The 22,276-nt window shown below is 43.3% G+C and overlaps 1 protein-coding gene across 1 annotated transcript in view; it reads left to right on the top strand.

Moving 5' to 3' along the window:
- Positions 1–2,423: 2,423 nt before the first annotated feature.
- Positions 2,424–22,276, top strand: part of LOC109867384 (A disintegrin and metalloproteinase with thrombospondin motifs 20) — a 150,022-nt gene continuing 130,169 nt past the window's right edge. Inside the window, exons 1-3 of the mRNA XM_020456530.2 lie at positions 2,424–2,835; positions 3,096–3,460; positions 11,504–11,675. Of these exons, the coding sequence (XP_020312119.1) occupies positions 2,745–2,835; positions 3,096–3,460; positions 11,504–11,675 (628 nt within the window). The 5' untranslated portion in view covers positions 2,424–2,744. The remainder of the gene's footprint in view (positions 2,836–3,095; positions 3,461–11,503; positions 11,676–22,276) is intronic.

The following is a 22,276-nucleotide window of genomic DNA, read 5'->3' on the forward strand; positions in this document are numbered from 1 at the left end:
CCCATGCAGGCACTTGGCTCATTTAAAGAGTAGTCACTGGGTGCTGTAGGTGATGGGAGTGATGTTTGTTAGGGGTGGGGTATGTTGTTGGGAGTGATGTTTGTTAAGGGGTGGGGTATGTTGTTGGGAGTGATGTTTGTTAGGGGTGGGGTAGGTTGTTGGGAGTGGTGTTTGTTATGGGTGGGGTAGGTTGTTGGGAGTGATGTTTGTTAGGGGTGGGGTAGGTTGTTGGGAGTGATGTTTGTTAGGGGTGGGGTAGGTTGTTGGGAGTGGTGTTTGTTATGGGTGGGGTAGGTTGTTGGGAGTGATGTTTGTTAAGGGTGGGGTAGGTTGTTGGGAGTGAGGGGGTAGGCACTAGGGTTAATAAAGTGACGGTCCAATGGGGGCTTGGCACCTGTTTGACAGTCCAATGGAGGATATGTCCCTTAAATAAATGTTATTTGTGGTTTCTTCCTGGCTTCTTCTTTGTGGTTTCATCCTGTTCTCTTGGTTTCAGGGAGTTGGACCAGAAATTTCACTGTAAAATAGTGTCTCTGTAGGGGAAAGCTGAACAGGTAGATTCATCACCTTTATAGAGCTATACTACAGAGAAGTGGATATCGAATTGGACTGCAGTTGGACTGTAACTGGTAGTTGCTTGTCAAATTAAATTCTTATTCCACATTCCCAGTTTGGTCTTGAACATGAACGAGCTTTGAGAGTGGTTTAGGACTGAATGGCTTCACGGGAGGCTCGGAAATGAATGAATAACACATCAGGGAAGCATTAGACTGAGGAGCTACAGTAGAAAGATGTACTTAATCTGAACAATAACCACATCTCAGGAGGACCTTTCAGGTTCATATGCAGCTTAGGTGCTTGGACAGACACTGTTATGCTTAGACAGATACTGTGGTGCTTGGATAGACACTGTGGTGCTTGGATAGATAATGTGGTGCTTGGATAGATAATGTGGTGCTTGGATAGATAATGTGGTGCTTGGATAGATAATGTGGTGCTTGGACAGACACTGTGGTGCTTTGACAGACACTGTGGTGCTTGAATAGATAATGTGATGCTTGGATAGATAATGTGGTGCTTGGATAGATAATGTGGTGCTTGGATAGATAATGTGGTGCTTGGACAGATAATGTGGTGCTTAGATAGACACTGTGTTGCTTGGATAGATAATGTGGTGCTTGGACAGACACTGTGGTGCTTGGATAGATAATGTGGTGTTTGGATAGATAATGTGAGGCTTGAACAGACACTGTGGTGCTTGGATATATAATGTGGTGCTTGGATAGATAATATGGTGCTTGGACAGACACTGTGGTGCTTGGATAGATACTGTGGTGCTTGGATAGATAATGTGGTGCTTGGATAGACACTGTGGTGCTTGGATAGATAATGTGGTGCTTGGATAGACACTGTGGTGCTTGGATAGATAATGTGGTGCTTGGATAGACACTGTGGTGCTTGGATAGATAATGTGGTGCTTGGATAGACACTGTGGTGCTTGGACAGATACTGTTGTTCTTGGACAGTCCAAGTGCTCAGTTGAATTGGCCTCACTTCATCAGAATGGATGAATGGTCTCTTGTCACCATGATAGCCCTATAAAAGTGAAGTCAGTGAATTTCATAATTGTATTACCTCATCTTGTGGATCCTGTTGTAGGCCTCACTTACTGACTTTAAGGCAAACTTTTGAGTGGCAGTAGACTGCATGAAACAAGAATTGCGACTGCAGAGATAATCTTTGAATGAATAGACAGCAGCCATAACGTCAATGTCTTCTTGAATGTTTTTCTTTTTGTTTGAAAGTCAGAGCAAAAGACCTCACCACATCCGAAAGCTCTTCCGGTGAGCCCACCGAATCTAATCACCCACAATGAGGTGACATTTCTGGCCAAAGCAGATGAAAAAAACAAGGTCTCTTTCATATGTCCATCAAGTGTGCTCTAGACATTATGTGCCACAATGACTAATGAAGAACTGGACTGACCACTGCATCTATGAAGTAGGTCCACAGTTTACTCTAAACACATGTTATAGGGTAAATCCTTATTTAGATTGTATTATTGCTCCTGATCCACCGGTTTAATGAGGAAACGTTATTCATTCTGCTAACTTTTATGTGGGCTATAATACTTAATACCCATAGGACAATAATGAGTATACATTTCGATCAAATTCTGCAAAGAGGCGTGCAGTGGGCTCTGTAATAGCCCAGCAAAACATTTGGTAACACTTTACTTATACTGTTTAACTAAACGCCTGCAGGTATAATGCTTTATAACTTGTTGATGGAGACAGTTTTCTTTTACAGTTCTTCTTCACACAGACTACAGACGGCCCCAGTTGTGTGTTGGTCGAGGCGCACTCACCATTGGTTCTCCGGCCTAGGGGCGTTCCTTGTGTTCCTGTGTTGGCGAGCGCTTATGGTGCAAGGGGTGTTCTATGGATGGCTAAGGAAAAGCTTAGTTGGCACTGATCCCTCCTTTCCATATAGACGTAGCTTACATTAGGGCAGCAAATAGTCTGTTATGCATCGTAAATAGTGCGTGTTTACAGAGCATAGTGAATGCATGTTTAGCCATGCGATGAGGCCAGTGCACTTTGCAAGACTTGTGCTGCAGAGAGCCTCCGCAGATCCCACGACCTGTTGCTGACAAGCTGGGAGAAGGAGAGGTGAGAGCCGCTTGAGAAGGGTAGCCTACTGCCTTGGAGACGAGAACCGGTGGTTTCTTCACCCGGGAAATCATGCAGTTTGCAATTTGGCTGGTTGGACTAATGTGTCATCTGTCAGCACTTGTCCGGAACTCCTTGGAATACCGATTGCATCCGAAACAAGGTAGGCTACTTATCTCGTTGATTTATGGATGGTAGGATCCATCCGGATAAAATGTGAAATCTGAAAGTATATGTTTAAACTGTTCAGTAGCCTAATGGCGCCGAAGAAAGATGCCAGTAGAGTACATTGTAGGCTAAGTGACACAAAATAGTTGGTGGTCAACAACTGTTACATTTACGTATCTCTCTATTGGCTACATATTTTACCGTTATAATCTTCTCAGAATGTATCCCACTAATGCACGTTTCCTTGCATTTCAGAAAGTTTCATCAAACAGTTGTCATCCTATGAAATTATCACCCCGCTGCGGATAAATGATTTCGGAGAATCATTCACCCACAAGTTTCACTACAAAAGGAAACGGAGAAGTGTTAATTCTGAATATTCGGATGGTTTAAGTGCTCACTACAGAATTGAGGCATTCGGACAACGCTTTCATCTCAATCTAACCGCCGACTCCGGTTTTATTGCCCCCACGTACACTGTGACACATTTGGGAGCGGAACACAGCAACGCAACGGAGTCCCAACAACAAGAAGACAGCGATATGCGGCACTGCTTTTTCCGCGGACACGTCAACGCCAAGATTGAATCCACTGCAGTCTTCAGTCTGTGCACTGGTCTTGTGAGTATGACTTTTCCACTCTAAACTGAAATACTTTTAATAGGCTCTGCTGAGTCTCCCTGGTTATTCCCATTTCAACGGATTCCATGGATATCCCCCATAACTCACAGCACTGGTAAAGCAACACATATCACTGCACCTGACCAGTGTGACAATAAAACATAAATTACTTTTGTGTTTGAAGTGCATATATGTAACATGAGCATGTATGGCTTGACGTGTCATTGACCACAGTGTGAGCAGGGACAGGGGCAGGGCAGCATCCCACCTCTTGCCTGTTCAGCAGTAATACCACCGTGGTGATGTTGCTATTACACAATTCACATCATGTCCTCTGCTGGATATAATTCCAAAGTGTGTTTTTAGATTATGAATGTCCTTTGGCACACATTTTGTTGATTTTTATTGTGCCAATTATGGAATGACACAGCCTTGGCCTCTTGGAATATATGAATCAACTTTTAAAGAATCCTGGTGTTTTCTACAAGGACGCGGTGCATTATGTCATCAGGGATGTTAAGCCTACCCACTATATTTTCTGTCACTCTGGCCACTTTTATTGTGTATCTGTCTTACACATGGACTTGTATCTCATGGGGCTATAGTGGAGTTATTGGATGTTCATTGGCTTTAGACCAAGTTTCAGTTGGGTGAGAGAATATCAGATAGTGTTGAAGGGGTGACTTCATGGGTCAGATAAGGTTACTGGTACAGGGGCAGGGTTTGAGCTCAGTCGCGGCAGTCGGATTCAGTGGGAACTGAACGTCTGCCTAGCTGGGCACAGAAAGTGACAGAGGGCCATAGCCCTCAGAGTCTCCCGCTGCACATGTCACTGCAACCCTGCAAGTGACGTCACACTTTTTTTTTTTTTTGATATGCACAGTTTGCATGATTCTGGCCTGGGGTGACTGGCACTGGCCACATATAAGATGTACTGCATGGCTGTATATCTAGCACAACACATCATCAACGGATTGTGTTTCCAGTGAAACACACCCTTCTCTTACTTCGGTATCTATGCACTTTAATGTTAAGTGGATGACTTCAGTTATACCGTACATACAGTACCTCATCTACTGGCATAAGAAGAAATAGGATATCATATTACAAGCTTTGATTGTCATTCTTTCCAACTTGATGTCACTTCAACCTCTTTTCCAAACATTGATATATGACTTCACGCTCCTTTTTCCAAACATGTTTGCTTCCGCACAGTGTGTTACTACCCTCTGTGATGTTATCATCAGTCATTGAGAGAGACAGGACAATAGCATCAGTACACCCATGGCTCTAGGCTATTGGGTCATAAACGTGTCGGCTTAGTCTCTGAGCGCTGAGGCTGCTGGGGCTTCGTCGGATGAGCACATGTTGGTGTGATGAGGGCTTTAAGGGATGATTAAGCCTCTAAAACAAAGGGGACATTTTGAGACGGGGAAGTTTCTCTTGCCTCTGGTGCCCAAAGGCTTCCCTCCAGGGGGCTAAGGGCCTTGTGTCTTTTCAAAGTGTGCTGTGACTTGTGGGGGAACAGGAGAAAGTGGCTGGCCTGTGGATAACTACTAATGAAGGTGCTGAGAGGAATCTAGAGTATGACTCACACCGTGGGAAATGTGTGTCCTCCTAGGGTTTCTCTGTTTAAAGGAACATAACGGGGGTACGTTCAGAATACCCCCAATGTATCCCATTCAGTATGTGTATCTCTCTGTTTCTACTGTCAGCTGCCATGTGATAGATGTCTACACTAATAGACATTTCTGGGTTAAAAACAACCGTTGGGTTATTTTCACCTAGCCAGTTGGGTCACAAACAACCAATCGTTTTCTTTAAGCTGGGTTGTTGATGCAGGGTTATTGAGCAGAAAATGGTAGGTGTGGCTAAAGAGGAGCGTGGCTTCAGACATTTATTTCTGGCCACCTGTAATAGTAAATGCCATTCCGGGTTAATCTGTACTGTTGTATTGTCAATACATGTTAAGGTTGAGCACTGACACGTTAGTAGCTTTAATTAGGCTTACACAAGAGCGGAGTTATTGGATGTTAATTGGCTTTAAACCAAGTTTCAGGTGGGTGAGAGAATTATTAAAGGAAAATTTCACCCAAAAACGATCTTATGGTATTTGTTTCATTAGTCCATTGTTGACATGGGATAGTTTCCACTTTGGAATAATATTGAAATACAAATGTTATTAATTTTAAATAAATATACGGAATGTGTGAAAATATTGAAGGAAAATAGAAATTTGCAGTGTACAAACTTAACATGATGAACATGAATTACATTTACTCTCTCGGGTGGCCAAAAATAACTAGCTGAAAGCCACAGCCCTAATAGGCCACCCCTTTGGATTACCCAAACATGGGTTAATTTAACCATCAGTTGGGTTTTTATTCACTTTCATGTTGGGTTGACCCAGCAGATGGGTCTTTTTGAATGCAATCCATAGGTTATTTTCAGGAGGTATGGCTTTCAGATACAGTTGAAGTCGGAAGTTTACATACACCTTAGCCAACGACATTTAAACTCAGGTTTTCACAATTCCTGACATGTAATCCCCTTTCTTAGGTTAGTTAGGATGACCACTTTATTTTAACAATGTGAATTTTTTATTTCAGATTTAATTTTTTTCATCACATTCCAAGTGTGTCAGAAGTTTACATACACTCAATTCGTATTTGGTAGCATTGCTTTTAAAGTGTTTAACTTGGGTCAAACATTTTGTTTAGCCTTCCTCAAGCGTCCCACAATAAGTTGGGTGAATTTTGTCCCATTCCTCCTGACAGAGCTGGTGTAACTGAGTCAGGTTTGTAGGCCTCCTTGCTCGCACACGCTTTTTCAGTTCTGCCCACAACTTCTCTACAGGATTGAGGTCAGGGCTTTGTGATGGCCACAACAATGCCTTTACTTTGTTGTCCTTAAGCCATTTTGCCACAACTTCTGAAGTATGCTTGAGGTCATTGTCCATTTGGAAGACCCATTTGTGACCAAGCTTTAACTTAGTGACTGATGTCTTGAGATGTTTCTTCAATATATCCACATCATTTTCCTACCTCATAATGCCATCTATTTTGTGAAGTGCACCAGTCCCCCCTGCAGCAAAGCACCCGCAAACATGATGCTGCCACCCCCGTGCTTCACGGTTGGGATGGTGTTCTTTAGCTTGCAAGCCTCCCCCTTTTTCCTCCAAACATAACAATGGTCATTATGGCCAAATAGTTCTATTTTTGTTTCATCAGACCAGAGGACATTTCTCCAAAAAGTACGATCTTTGTCCCCATGTGCAGTTGCAAAATGTAGTCTGGCTTTTTTATGGCGGTTTTGGAGCAGTGGCTTCTTCCTTGCTCAGTAGGTTATGTCGATATAGGACTCGTTTACTGTGGATTTTACTGTGGATATAGATACTTTTAAACTGTTTTCATCCAGCATCTTCACAAGGTCCTTTGCTGATGTTCTGGGATTGATTTGCACTTTTCACCTCTAGGTGACAGAATGCGTCTCCTTCCTGAGCGGTATGACGGCTGCATGGTCCCATGGTGTTTATACTTGTGTACTATTGTTTGTACAGATGCACATGGTACCTTCAGGCGTTTGGAAATTGCTCCCAAGGATGAACCAGACTTGTGGAGGTTTACAATTTTTTTTTAGGTCTTGGCTGATTTCTTTTGATTTTCCCATGATGTCAAGCAAAGAGTCACTGAGTTTGAAGGTAGGCCTTGAAATACATCCACAGGTACACCTCCAATTGACTTGAATTAATTTATTTAGCCTATCAGAAGCTTCTAAAGCAATGACATCATTTTCTGGAATTTTCCAAGCTGTTTAAAGTATGTAAAGTATGTAAAAGTATGTAAACTTCTGAACCACTGGAATTGTGATACAGTTAATTATAAGTGAAATAATCTGTCTGTAAACAATTGTTGGCAAAATTACTTGTGTCCTGCCCAAAGTAGATTTCCTAACCGACTTGCGAAAACTATAGTTTGTTAACATGACATTTGTGGATTGGTTGAAAAACAAGTTCTAATGACTCCAGCCTAACTGTATGTAAACTTTTGACTTCAACTCTAGGTATTTTTGGCCACCTGTGAGAGTCAATGTCATTCTTGTAAACTGCAAATAAAATGTTCCGTCAATATTTTTGCACATAAACATATTTTATTATACAATTAATATAATTATTATTTAAATAACATAACAAAGTGGTAACTATCCCAACATTGGTACACACATAGACACTTGAGGAACTTGTATCCCTCATTAAGCTACACATGTACCAGTGCTCAACTTTAACATGAGTTGACAGTACAACAGACCAGATGAACCGGAATGACATTTGATCTCACGAGTGGCCAAAAATAACTATAAAAAAGCGACGCCCCTATAAAGTCACGCCTCCAGTCTTCTGATCTGACCATCTGATCATACATGTAGCTCAAAAACCCAGCTAAGTGACCCAACAGGTTCGGTCAAAAATAACCTAATATGTGTTCTCTTCATTGCACTTTTAGAAAAAAAGGTGCCATCTAGAACCTGTCCACATAGAATAACCATTTGAAGAACCCTGTAGCTCTCTGCGGAGTCCCCTCCACCAAATGCCCGTTACAGCACCTGTTCCTGAACAGCAACATTATTGTGTTCGTCCAATCTCGGTTGTCAGATTTCCAAGTGAATAGAAACTATTACTAAACCCCTGACACCATGCTTCCTAGTTTGTGCAAACGTAGACTTGACACTTGGTGTGTATTTAGCCGTGTGGGAACGCTTGGTGGGATAATGGGAAGAAGTCCATTCCTCACACCGACGATGTACTACTACTACATCATTTTCATATTTGTTCTTATAGGACTTGATAGATGTCATACAATGTACAATGTTAGGTAGGTCATAGTCAGTCTGTGCATCACCACAGTCTTGGCCCCAGGCTCTTTTGTGCAACGCACATACACGAAGTGCCCGGTGCCCAGTCTACAGTTCATCAACTCAGTAATCACTCAGTCCTTGACATTACTGTACAGGACCGGTGTGAGTGCCTTAGGCTGACAGTGTCTGCGTGCACCTTGACATAACGCTGCATGGGATAGACTGCTACAAGATGTTTGCTGATGGCCTTGTATACAAACGCTCCCACCCAGCACATGCTGCCAGTACCATGCCTTGTAATAAGACAAGTGTATCTGGACCCTGTTAATACTCTGCTCTATTCACGTTCACATTCACATTGACATTCATTCATCCTCACTATACTGACAGGTCGTCAGAGGAGCAGAGTGGGGGCCGATCGAGGTGGTTTTCACACGGTGTTACAAGACTAAGACTTAGAGAGAGCTTCTAACTACTATAGCCATGGTTTGCTTCCTCTGCTTTGGGTCCTGTTATTACAAGTACAACCCAATCATTATGTTGTCCTTCGGCTCAGGTTGAGGTCTCATCCTATAGCTACTGTAGGTCTGCAGCACTCAGGCTTTCCAACATACAAGGGTATGTGTGTTCAAATGTTTATCCCATCTTTTCCCACCGGAAAAGAGGAAATGTACACATGGTATGTCCTTTATTTTCCAGGGCCTGGATATTTTCTGTTTTCAAACACCGATCACTTGTGGGGATGCTCATGGAAATGACCCCCAAAAAGATAACATTCCACCACACAATATCCTGTTAAAGTGTGCGTGTAAAATGACCACACAAACACCTTTGTCTTCGCGGCTGAGTGAGCCAGCGAGCGACTGGCTGTTGAACTAAGCAGCTTTGTGAGGGCCTCAACCTCCACATCAATATTTGCTTTGCCAAATCCTGTCACAATGATATCACTCCTCCCATTGGTTGTCATTCGTTCAAGACAGGATTTGAGTAGTGCGCTCTCAAATACCATTCAAAATGACATATTTAAAGACAAGATTTAGGTGGGTTGTAAGATTTAGGTGGGATGCTAATATTGTGTAATATGAAAGAAATGCTATGATATATGATGGATATACTGTATGTGTCAATTAGAGGTCGACCAATTATGATTTTTCAACGCCGATACCGATTATTATTGGAGGACCAAAAAAGCCGATACCGATTAATCGGCCAATTTTTTATTTTTTATTTATTTGTAATAATGACAATTACAATATGTGAATGAACACTTATTTTAACTTAATATAATACATCAATAAAATCAATTTAGCCTCAAGTAAATCATGAAACATGTTCAATTTGGTTTAAATAATGCAATGTAGTTATTATAGGAATTAAAGGACTATTTCCCTCTATACCATTTGTATTTCATTAACCTTTGACTATTGGATGTTCTTATAGGCACTTTAGTATTGCCAGTGTAACAGTATAGCTTCCGTCCCTCTCCTCGCTCCTCCCTGGGCTCGAACCAGCAACACAACGAGAACAGCCACCATCGAAGCAGCGTTACCCATGCAGAGCAAGGGGAACAACTACTAAAAGGCTCAGAGCGAGTGACGTTTGAAACTCTGTTAGTGCGCGCTAACTAGCTAACCATTTCACTTCGGTTACACCAGCCTCATCTCGGGAGTTGATAGGCTTGAAGTCATAAACAGCGCAATGCTTCACGCACAACGAAGAGCTGCTGGCAAAACACACGAAAGTGCTGTTTGCTTGAATGTTTATGCCTGCTTCTGCCTACCACCGCTCAGTCAGATACTTAGATACTTGTATGCTTGTATGCTCAGTCAGATTATATGCAATGCAGGACACGCTAGATAATATCTAGTAATATCATCAACCATGTGTTAACTAGTGATTATGACTGTTTGTTTTATATAAGATACGTTTAATGCTAGCTAGCAATTTACCTTGGCTTACTGCATTCGCGTAACAGGCAGTCTCCTTGTGGAGTGCAACGAGAGAGAGGCAGGTCGTTATTGCGTTGGACTTGTTAACTGTAAGGTTCCAAGATTGGATCCCCCGAGCTGACAAGGTGAAAATCTGTCGTTCTGCCCCTGAACGAGGCAGTTAACCCACCGTCCCTAGGCCGTAATTGAAACTAAGAATGTGTTCTTAACTGACTTGCCTAGTTCGCAATTGGCCAGGTTGCCTACCTTGTTAAATAAAGGTGAAATAAATACATAGTTAAATAAAGGTATACAAAAAAAATATATATACATATTTTTTTAAATCAGCACATCGGCGCCCAAAACTACCGGCCATTCCGATTAATTGGTCGACCTCTAGTGTCAATCAAGCCCATCTTTTATCATCAAATTGCCTGAGGGTGATGCTGTCATCTCACCCATTATTACGCAACATCCTCTTAAGTACTCAATATTTCTTCAAGCATTCCAAATGATGGAATTTGCATTCAAATGGAGGGCTTGATGGCCCATCCATATACCGCGGCACCATGAAGGCCCATTCAAATACTGCCGCGGCAAGATCGTGTTACTGCCACGACAAGTCTGGACACCTGTACTAAGACGGATTGCCAGTGTGATGATTACATCAATGGTGGTTGACTGAGACCTTTCTAAGTATTTTTGATTCTCTCCATGTTATTCTATTTTCCATGTTGTTTCCATTTCCACCGGCTAAAAATAGATACTTTCGGAAAATAGTGTACTATTGGAAGATGTTCATTTTGCATTATTCTTGTGTTGTTCGGACTAGTCATGGAACTAATGATGCATAGCACACTGTTGACTGGTACTGGACATTAACTCAGGGTAACAGCACACATGCTGTAACAGCTACATCACTTTAAAATCTGAATGAACAAACGTTTTAATTACCACGAGAAGTTCAGCTATTACTTCGATTTCTGTTATTACAATGTCTCTTGGTTTGGGACAAGACATGCACTTGCAGCTAGTGATCACTGAAAGTATATGGACACCCAACCTTCATATTATAGCTGTGATATACAATGACCCTGTCACTCATATGACCCATACTGCACAGATCTCTAACCAACTCTTCTCTCTCTCTCTCTCTCTCTCTCTCGCTCTCTCTCTCTCTCTCTCTCTCTCTCTCTCTCTCTCTCTCTCTCTCTCTCACACTCTCTCTCACACTCTCTCTCTCTCTCTCTCTCCCCTCCAGATCGGGACTTTTACCACCCAGCATGGTGAATACTTCTTAGAGCCCCTGATGAAGGCGGAGGGGGGGGAGGAGTACGACGAGGAGCACAACAAACCTCACCTCGTCTACAGACAGGACAGGAAGAGGAGAGAGGGCCCTGCCAGTGAACCCATGCAACCCTGTTCAGCCTCAGGTAACAGACCTACCTACCACAGTCTGGTTCTGCTCCTATATTATACTATATAACCACAGTCTGATTGTTACCGTGATTGTTACTGGGGTTCCCCTCACTCTTAGCCCCAGTATGACCTGTTCTTCAGCTCTCTGCCACAGCCGTAATAACTGTCCTAAATGCAAATTCTACCCAGTCACGATCCTTGGCTGCTGGCTTACCAAGAAGATTTGAGCCTTGATTAAGCGGGTTATTGAAATCCTTTATTTAATAAAGCTAAAATGCGTTCCAGCCCAGCCAGCCATCCCCTGTCGGTGTTCACACCCAAGACCGCAGAGGAACAGAGGAAAAAATTACGGCTTTTTACTTTGTAGCACTGGCGAAGACAAATATAGAAACTGGAGAGCACTGCACTTGCAGGCTGCTATTTGAATACTCTCCATTTCATTAGAATTTTTATAGCTACAGCCTTTAGGTGGTGGAGAGGCCCACAAAAAGCTAAGTGACCCAGCAGAGTTCACCCTGACGCAGGCCCTTAAAGGAGAGCTCGCGGGGAGCTTTGTGACAGCCTTTGTTGGCGGATGCAATAAATCTTTTATATGCTGGACACTTGATTTGCTTGTTGTCTGAACACGGCTATTGTCCGCTGGTTGTGGCCATTGTCTGTGAAGTAGTTGGAGTGACCCGAGGGGCCAGGCCAAAACCTCCTTAATATGCTTGCCTTTCACTCCATCAGTCTGTGTGTGGCAAACACAGAGGGACAACAATCTGGAGGGTCTCAGCCAGGCACTGGAGACCTTTGAAAAATGCTCTCTCTCTCTCTGTAGGCACTGTCAGATAGTGGGTGGGAGGCGGAAGACTCTTGGTAGGCCATTGTTTAACAGAAAGGAGGTGTAAAGCAGCTATCTTGCTCACACAAGTTGTGGTTCTGTCAATATCAATATCCACCAACCACCCAGTCTCCCTTTAATATATTCCTAACCTCACAGATTAGATACAACATCAGCAGGTTTTTCTATACAAAGAGCCCAAGCAAACACAAGCTTCCTCCTCACCTTTTAATAAGTCAACGGGGTCTTGTTATAACATAGATAGATAGCAGGAGAAAGAGAAGACACCTGCAGAAAGCCTCATCAAAGGGCAGTAGAGCAGACACACAATGAGGCAGGATTAAAGGAGAGAGACGACACAGGGCCGGGTTAGGACAGGAGGACTGTGAGGTGTCCCGGGCTGTGGTTCCACACCTTTGCCTGATAGGCTCCACTCCAGATGCACTGATAAAGACCTCTCTTTGAAGGCCACAGTAGGCCTGCCTGCCTGGCTGGCTGGCTGCTAGTAGGCCTCATTTCTTTTTATGGTAATGTGTGCAGTGCACAAACAGCCTGCTACTATCAGGTCAGGAGTAAACACTGTGTTGGTTGGCTGCTCTCGAAGCACAACAAATGCATAATTGATTTTGATGGTGTGGAAGAGCAATCTATTCGCTGCCTGTAAGTTAGGGCTGACATTCTCATACAGTTAATGGTCAACTGGTCAGATAGATTAGGTGCACTAGGGACACTATCTCCCCCCTCTCTTTATTGCCGTGTTTTTACATTACCAAAGCAAGTGAAATAAACAATAAGCAAAAGTAAGATGACACAAAACAGCATCAACAAACTATTAGAATTCAAAATAAACATTTCACTCTAAAATTTTTCAAAAGATAAAGACATTTCAAGCACATCTATGTGCAGTGTTTTAGCAATGTACAAATAGTAGGGGGAGATAAAAACAGATATGCACTGCTCAAAAAAATAAAGGGAACACTTAAACAACACAATGTAACTCCAAATCAATCACACTTCTGTGAAATCAAACTTTGGAAGCAACACTGATTGACACTGATTGACAATACATTTCAAATGCTGTTGTGCAAATGGAATAGACAACAGGTGGAACTTATAGGCAATTAGTAAGACACCCCCAATAAAGGAGTGGTTCTGCAGGTGGTGACCAGACCACTTCTCAATTCCTATGCTTCCTGGCTGATGTTTTGGTCACTTTTGAATGCTGGCGGTGCTTTCACTCTAGTGGTAGCATGAGACAGAGTCTACAACCCACACAAGTGGCTCAGGTAGTGCAGCTCATCCAGGATGGCACATCAATGCGAGCTGTGGCAAGAAGGTTTGCTGTGTCTGTCAGCGTACTGTCCAGAGCATGGAGGCGCTACCAGGAGACAGGCCAGTACATCAGGAGACGTGGAGGAGGCCGTAGGAGGGCAACAACCCAGCAGCAGGACCGCTACCTCCGCCTTTGTGCAAGGAGGAGCAGGAGGAGCACTGCCAGAGCCCTGCAAAATGACCTCCAGCAGGCCACAAATGTTCATGTGTCTGCTCAAATGGTCAGAAACAGACTCCATGAGGGTGGTATGAGGGCCCGACGTCCACATGTTGGGGTTGTGCTTACAGCCCAACACCGTGCAGGATGTTTGGCATTTGCCAGAGAACACCAAGATTGGCAAATTCGCCACTGGAGCCCTGTGCTCTTCACAGATGAAAGTAGGTTCACACTGAGCACATGTGACAGACGTGACAGTCTGGAGACTCCGTGGAGAACGTTCTGCTGCCTGCAACATCCTCCAGCATGACCGGTTTGGCGGTGGGTCAGTCATGGTGTAGGGTGGCATTTCTTTGGGGGGCCGCACAGCCCTCCATGTGCTCGCCAGAGGTAGCCTGACTGCCATTAGGTACCGAGATGAGATCCTCAGACCCCTTGTGAGACCATATGCTGGTGCGGTTGGCCCTGTGTTCCTGCTAATGCAAGACAATGCTAGACCTCATATGGCTGGAGTGTGTCAGCAGTTCCTGCAAGAGGAAGGCATTGATGCTATGGACTGGCCCGCCCGTTCCCCAGACCTGAATCCAATTGAGCACATCTGGGACATCATGCCTCGCTCCATCCACCAACGCCACGTTGCACCACAGACTGTCCAGGAGTTGGCGGATGCTTTAGTCCAGGTCTGGGAGGAGATCCCTCAGGAGACCATCTGCCACCTCATCAGGAGCATGCCCAGGCGTTGTATGGAGGTCATACATACACGTGGAGGCCACACACACTACTGAGCCTCATTTTTACTTGTTTTAAGGACATTACATTACAAGTTGGATCAGCCTGTAGTGTGGTTTTCCACTTTAATTTTGAGTGTGACTCCAAATCCAGACCTCCACGGGTTGATAAATTTGATTTCCATTGATAATTTTTGTGTGATTTTGCTGTCAGCACATTCAACTATGTAAAGAAAAAAATATTAAATAAGAATTTAATTCATTCAGATCTAGGATGTGTTATTTTAGTGTTCCCTTTTTTGAGCAGTGTATATATATTGGTGGGCTCAGCTGCCCTTTTCTCTCTCTCTCTCTCTCTCCTCACTTATTTTCTCTCTCTTTCTCCCACGCTCCTCCTCCATCCCACCACAGACTGCCTAAACATGCAGTTCTTTACTGCAGCCTAATTGCTGAGAGCAAATTGCATTGAGCAACACTGTCAGGACCACCAGGCAGAGTGCAGTTGTAGGTGGGAAACTCTCTGCCTATACAATAGGAAGTAGGTATAGCTCCTCTTGAATGCACAAGCAGCTAGATGTGATTAAGATATTGTGCTCCAAAAGCAAGAGTAAACCTGCATTGCTGTGCAAGCCACCTAAAATAACCAGTTACTCGCTAAATGTCAGTTAGTATTCTATACAGTAGCAGGGGCGGACTGGCCATCTGGCATTTCGGGCAAATGTCAGATGGTTGGGCCTGTCTAACTAGTTGTTGTTTTTTTGTACAAAATTAGCATTCAGCTAATAATGGGGGCCTCAAGAAAAAAAATTGGCAGACGTCTTAGAAATTCCAGGGCCGATTTCTGGTCTCAGTCCGCCCCTGTACAGTAGTGACAGAAAAGATAACCTGTTGCTGGCAGAGGTCAGATTCCTCTCATCCATTCCCTCTATCCCTCTATTCCTCTTCCTGATGAGGAATAAAAGCACTCTTTGTGAGGGTCAATGATCTCATGGTCCTCTCGCTCCACTCTTTATGTCCCTGTGAAAGGAGAGTCTTTCTTAAATCAAAGTCACTAGCCGGAGTTTCATTGGTGAGGAAGCTGGAGGGTTTTGGTGGGTTGGAGGGTTGGAAGGAGGCTTCAAAACCTACCAACTATCCTGGTTGGTCAGAACAGAACACACATGGAAATGTGTTTTACAATGAACTATCCTGCCAGCCCTTCTTCCCTCTGTACATTTAAAAATATATTTGTTTTGCTGTTCCATTAGTCATTCAGTGAGGAATTATTTCTTTCCACTCTCTTTGCTGCTATGCTGTTCAGGGAGAGACATATTTTTGAAAAAGACAAAGATTTTTGTCTGTTTTGTCAAGTGGTCTTCCAGGACACAAACACAATGTGTATCAGTGAAAAGATAAGGTTTACATTCAGATAAGCCTATGTCGGCTCTTGTTGCTGCATTTGAGCATGCATGCTAGTTCAGGAATGTTATAGAAGAAGACTATTGTCTTGATGGTATACTGTGTCATTACTCTTAGTTGTATAAGACTTTCCATAGTCGGTGAGGTCCTATTGGTTTCCATAGTTGGTGTAGTCCTGTTGGTTTCCATAGTTGGTGAGGTCCTATTGGTTTCCATAGTTGGTGTAGTCCTGTTGGTTTCCATAGTTGGTGTAGTCCTGTTGGTTTCCATAGTCCTGTTGGTTTCCATAGTTGGTGAGGTCCTATTGGTTTCCATAGTTGGTGTAGTCCTGTTGGTTTCCATAGTTGGTGTAGTCCTGTTGGTTTCCATAGTCCTTTTGGTTTCCATAGTTGGTGTAGTCCTGTTGGTTTCCATAGTTGGTGAGGTCCTATTGGTTTCCATAGTTGGTGTAGTTCTGTTGGTTTCCATAGTTGGTGTAGTCCTGTTGGTTTCCATAGTTGGTGAGGTCCTATTGGTTTCCATAGTTGGTGTAGTCCTGTTGGTTTCCATAGTTGGTGTAGTCCTGTTGGTTTCCATAGTCCTGTTGGTTTCAATAGTTGGTGAGGTCCTATTGGTTTCCATAGTTGGTGTAGTCCTGTTGGTTTCCATAGTTGGTGTAGTCCTGTTGGTTTCCATAGTCCTGTTGGTTTCCATAGTTGGTGTAGTCCTGTTGGTTTCCATAGTTGGTGAGGTCCTATTGGTTTCCATAGTTGGTGTAGTTCTGTTGGTTTCCATAGTTGGTGTAGTCCTGTTGGTTTCCATAGTTGGTGAGGTCCTGTTGGTTTCCATAGTTGGTGTAGTCCTGTTGGTTTCCATAGTTGGTGAGGTCCTATTGGTTTCCATAGTTGGTGTAGTTCTGTTGGTTTCCATAGTTGGTGTAGTCCTGTTGGTTTCCATAGTTGGTGAGGTCCTGTTGGTTTCCATAGTTGGTGGAGTCCTGTTGGTTTCCATAGTTGGTGTAGTCCTGTTGGTCTCCATAGTTGGTGTAGTCCTGTTGGTTTCCATAGTTGGTGAGGTCCTGTTGGTTTCCATAGTTGGTGAGGTCCTGTTGGTTTCCATAGTTGGTGTAGTCCTGTTGGTTTCCATAGTTGGTGAGGTCCTGTTGGTTTCCATAGTTGGTGAGGTCCTATTGGTTTCCATAGTTGGTGTAGTCCTGTTGGTTTCCATAGTTGGTGTAGTCCTGTTGGTTTCCATAGTCCTGTTGGTTTCCATAGTTGGTGTAGTCCTGTTGGTTTCCATAGTTGGTGAGGTCCTATTGGTTTCCATAGTTGGTGTAGTTCTGTTGGTCTCCATAGTTGGTGTAGTCCTGTTGGTTTCCATAGTTGGTGAGGTCCTGTTGGTTTCCATAGTTGGTGAGGTCCTGTTGGTTTCCATAGTTGGTGTAGTCCTGTTGGTTTCCATAGTTGGTGAGGTCCTGTTGGTTTCCATAGTTGGTGAGGTCCTGTTGGTTTCCATAGTTGGTGTAGTCCTGTTGGTTTCCATAGTTGGTGTAGTCCTGTTGGTTTCCATAGTTGATGAGGTCCTGTTGGTTTCCATAGTTGGTGAGGTCCTGTTGGTTTCCATAGTCCTGTTGGTTTCCATAGTTAGTGTAGTGCTGTTGGTTCACATAGTTGGTGAAGTCCTCTTGGTTTACATAGTTGGTGTAGTCCTGTTGGTTTCCATAGTTGGTGAGATCCTGTTGGTTTCCATAGTCCTGTTGGTTTCCATAGTTAGTGTAATGCTGTTGGTTTCCATAGTCCTGTTGGTTTCCATAGTTACTGTAGTGCTGTTGGTTTCCGTAGTCCTGTTGGTTTCCATAGTTGGTGTAGTCCTGTTGGTTTCCATAGTCCTGTTGGTTTCCATAGATAGTGTAATGCTGTTGGTTTCCATAATCCTGTTGGTTTCCATAGTTAGTGTAGTGCTGTTGGTTTCCATAGTCCTGTTGGTTTCCATAGTTGGTGTAGTCCTGTTGGTTTACATAGTCCTGTTGGTTTCCATAGTCCTGTTGGTTTCCATAGTTAGCCTAATGCTGTTGGTTTCCATAGTTAGTATAGTGCTGTTGGTTTACATAGTTGGTGAAGTCCTGTTGGTTTACATAGTTGGTGTAGTCCTGTTGGTTTCCATAGTTGGTGTAGTCCTGTTGGTTTACATAGTCCTGTTGGTTTCCATAGTTAGTGTAGTGCTGTTGGTTTATATAGTTGGTGAAGTCCTGTTGGTTTACATAGTTGGTGTAGTCCTTTTGGTTTACATAGTCCTGTTGGTTTCCCTAGTTAGTGTAGTGATGTTGGTTTCCATAGTTGGTGTAGTCCTGTTGGTTTCCATAGTGAGTGTAGTCCTGTTGGTTTCCATAGTTGGTGTAGTTCTGTTGGTTTACATAGTCCTGTTGCTTTCCATAGTCCTGTTGGTTTCCATAGTTGGCGTAGTCCTGTTGGTTTACATAGTTGGTGAGGTCCTGTTGGTTTCCATAGTTGGTGAGGTCCTGTTGGTTTCCATAGTCCTGTTGGTTTCCATAGTTGGTGTAGTCCTGTTGGTTTACATAGTTGGTGAAGTCCTTTTGGTTTACATAGTTGGTGAAGTCCTGTTGGTTTCCATAGTTGGTGAAGTCCTGTTGGTTTACATAGTTGGTGAAGTCCTGTTGGTTTACATAGTTGGTGAAGTCCTGTTGGTTTCCATAGTCCAGTTGGTTTCCATAGTCCTGTTGGTTTCCATAGTCCTGTTGGTTTCCATAGTCCTGTTGGTTTCCATAGTCCTGTTGGTTTCCATAGTCCTGTTGGTTTACATAGTTAGTGTAGTCCTGTTGTTTTACATAGTTGGTGAAGTCCTGTTGGTTTCCATAGTTGGTGTAGTCCTGTTGGTTTCCATAGTCCAGTTGGTTTCCATAGTCCTGTTGGTTTCCATAGTCCTGTTGGTTTCCATAGTCCTATTGGTTTACATAGTTGGTGAGGTTCTGTTGGTTTCCATAGTTGGTGTAGTCCTGTTGGTTTCCATAGTCCTGTTGGTTTCCATAGTTAGTGTAGTGCTGTTGGTTCACATAGTTGGTGAAGTCCTCTTGGTTTACATAGTTGGTGTAGTCCTGTTGGTTTCCATAGTTGGTGAGGTCCTGTTGGTTTCCATAGTTGGTGAGATCCTGTTGGTTTCCATAGTTAGTGTAATGCTGTTGGTTTCCATAGTCCTGTTGGTTTCCATAGTTACTGTAGTGCTGTTGGTTTCCGTAGTCCTGTTGGTTTCCATAGTTGGTGTAGTCCTGTTGGTTTCCATAGTCCTGTTGGTTTCCATAGATAGTGTAATGCTGTTGGTTTCCATAGTCCTGTTGGTTTCCATAGTTAGTGTAGTGCTGTCGGTTTCCATAGTCCTGTTGGTTTCCATAGTTGGTGTAGTCCTGTTGGTTTCCATAGTTGGTGTAGTCCTGTTGGTTTCCATAGTCCTGTTGGTTTCCATAGTCCTGTTGGTTTCCATAGTTAGCCTAATGCTGTTGGTTTCCATAGTTAGTATAGTGCTGTTGGTTTACATAGTTGGTGAAGTCCTGTTGGTTTCCATAGTTGGTGTAGTCCTGTTGGTTTCCATAGTGAGTGTAGTCCTATTGGTTTCCATAGTTGGTGTAGTTCTGTTGGTTTACATAGTCCTGTTGGTTTACATAGTCCTGTTGGTTTCCATAGTTGGCGTAGTCCTGTTGGTTTACATAGTTGGTGAGGTCCTGCTGGTTTCCATAGTTGGTGAGGTCCTGTTGGTTTCCATAGTCCTGTTGGTTTCCATAGTTGGTGAAGTCCTGTTGGTTTCCATAGTTGGTGTAGTCCTGTTGGTTTACAAAGTTGGTGAAGTCATGTTGGTTTACATAGTCCTGTTGGTTTACATAGTTGGTGAAGTCCTGTTGGTTTACATAGTTGGTGAAGTCCTGTTGGTTTACGTAGTTGGTGAAGTCCTTTTGGTTTACATAGTTGGTGTAGTCCTGTTGGTTTCCATAGTTGGTGAAGTCCTGTTGGTTTACATAGTTGGTGAAGTCCTGTTGGTTTCCATAGTCCTGTTGGTTTCCATAGTCCTGTTTGTTTACATAGTTAGTGTAGTCCTGTTGGTTTACATAGTTGGTGAAGTCCTGTTGGTTTCCATAGTTGGTGTAGTCCTGTTGGTTTCCATAGTCCAGTTGGTTTCCATAGTCCTGTTGGTTTACATAGTTGGCGTAGTCCTGTTGGTTTACATAGTTGGTGAGGTCCTGCTGGTTTCCATAGTTGGTGAGGTCCTGTTGGTTTCCATAGTCCTGTTGGTTTCCATAGTTGGTGAAGTCCTGTTGGTTTCCATAGTTGGTGTAGTCCTGTTGGTTTACATAGTTGGTGTAGTCCTATTGGTTTCCATAGTCGGTGAGGTCCTGTTGGTTTACTAAGTTGGTGAAGTCATGTTGGTTTACATAGTCCTGTTGGTTTACATAGTTGGTGAAGTCCTGTTGGTTTACATAGTTGGTGAAGTCCTGTTGGTTTACGTAGTTGGTGAAGTCCTTTTGGTTTACATAGTTGGTGAAGTCCTGTTGGTTTCCATAGTTGGTGAAGTCCTGTTGGTTTACATAGTTGGTGAAGTCCTGTTGGTTTCCATAGTCCTGTTGGTTTCCATAGTCCTGTTGGTTTACATAGTTAGTGTAGTCCTGTTGGTTTACATAGTTGGTGAAGTCCTGTTGGTTTCCATAGTTGGTGAAGTCCTGTTGGTTTCCATAGTCCAGTTGGTTTCCATAGTCCTGTTGGTTTACATAGTCCTGTTGGTTTACATAGTTGGTGAGGTCCTGTTGGTTTCCATAGTCGGTGCAGTCCTGTTGGTTTACATAGTTGGTGAAGTCCTGTTGGTTTACATAGTTGGTGTAGTCCTGTTGGTTTCCATAGTTGGTGTAGTCCTGTTGGTTTACATAGTCCTGTTGGTTTCCATAGTTAGTGTAGTGCTGTTGGTTTATATAGTTGGTGAAGTCCTGTTGGTTTACATAGTTGGTGTAGTCCTTTTGGTTTACATAGTCCTGTTGGTTTCCATAGTTAGTGTAGTGATGTTGGTTTCCATAGTTGGTGTAGTCCTGTTGGTTTCCATAGTGAGTGTAGTCCTGTTGGTTTCCATAGTTGGTGTAGTTCTGTTGGTTTACATAGTCCTGTTGCTTTCCATAGTCCTGTTGGTTTCCATAGTTGGCGTAGTCCTGTTGGTTTACATAGTTGGTGAGGTCCTGTTGGTTTCCATAGTTGGTGAGGTCCTGTTGGTTTCCATAGTCCTGTTGGTTTACATAGTTGGTGAAGTCCTGTTGGTTTCCATAGTTGGTGTAGTCCTGTTGGTTTACATAGTTGGTGAAGTCCTTTTGGTTTACATAGTTGGTGAAGTCCTGTTGGTTTCCATAGTTGGTGTAGTCCTGTTGGTTTCCATAGTCCTGTTGGTTTCCATAGTCCTGTTGGTTTACATAGTTAGTGTAGTCCTGTTGGTTTACATAGTTGGTGAAGTCCTGTTGGTTTCCATAGTTGGTGTAGTCCTGTTGGTTTACATAGTTGGTGAAGTCCTTTTGGTTTACATAGTTGGTGAAGTCCTGTTGGTTTCCATAGTTGGTGAAGTCCTGTTGGTTTACATAGTTGGTGAAGTCCTGTTGGTTTACATAGTTGGTGAAGTCCTGTTGGTTTCCATAGTTGGTGTAGTTCTGTTGGTTTACATAGTCCTGTTGCTTTCCATAGTCCTGTTGGTTTCCATAGTTGGCGTAGTCCTGTTGGTTTACATAGTTGGTGAGGTCCTGTTGGTTTCCATAGTTGGTGAGGTCCTGTTGGTTTCCATAGTCCTGTTGGTTTACATAGTTGGTGAAGTCCTGTTGGTTTACATAGTTGGTGAAGTCCTGTTGGTTTACATAGTTGGTGAAGTCCTGTTGGTTTCCATAGTTGGTGTAGTTCTGTTGGTTTACATAGTCCTGTTGCTTTCCATAGTCCTGTTGGTTTCCATAGTTGGCGTAGTCCTGTTGGTTTACATAGTTGGTGAGGTCCTGTTGGTTTCCATAGTTGGTGAGGTCCTGTTGGTTTCCATAGTCCTGTTGGTTTCCATAGTTGGTGAAGTCCTGTTGGTTTCCATAGTTGGTGTAGTCCTGTTGGTTTACATAGTTGGTGAAGTCCTTTTGGTTTACATAGTTGGTGAAGTCCTGTTGGTTTCCATAGTTGGTGAAGT

This window comes from Oncorhynchus kisutch, linkage group LG22, assembly GCF_002021735.2.
Source record: "Oncorhynchus kisutch isolate 150728-3 linkage group LG22, Okis_V2, whole genome shotgun sequence".
Taxonomy (NCBI): Eukaryota; Metazoa; Chordata; class Actinopteri; order Salmoniformes; family Salmonidae; genus Oncorhynchus; species Oncorhynchus kisutch.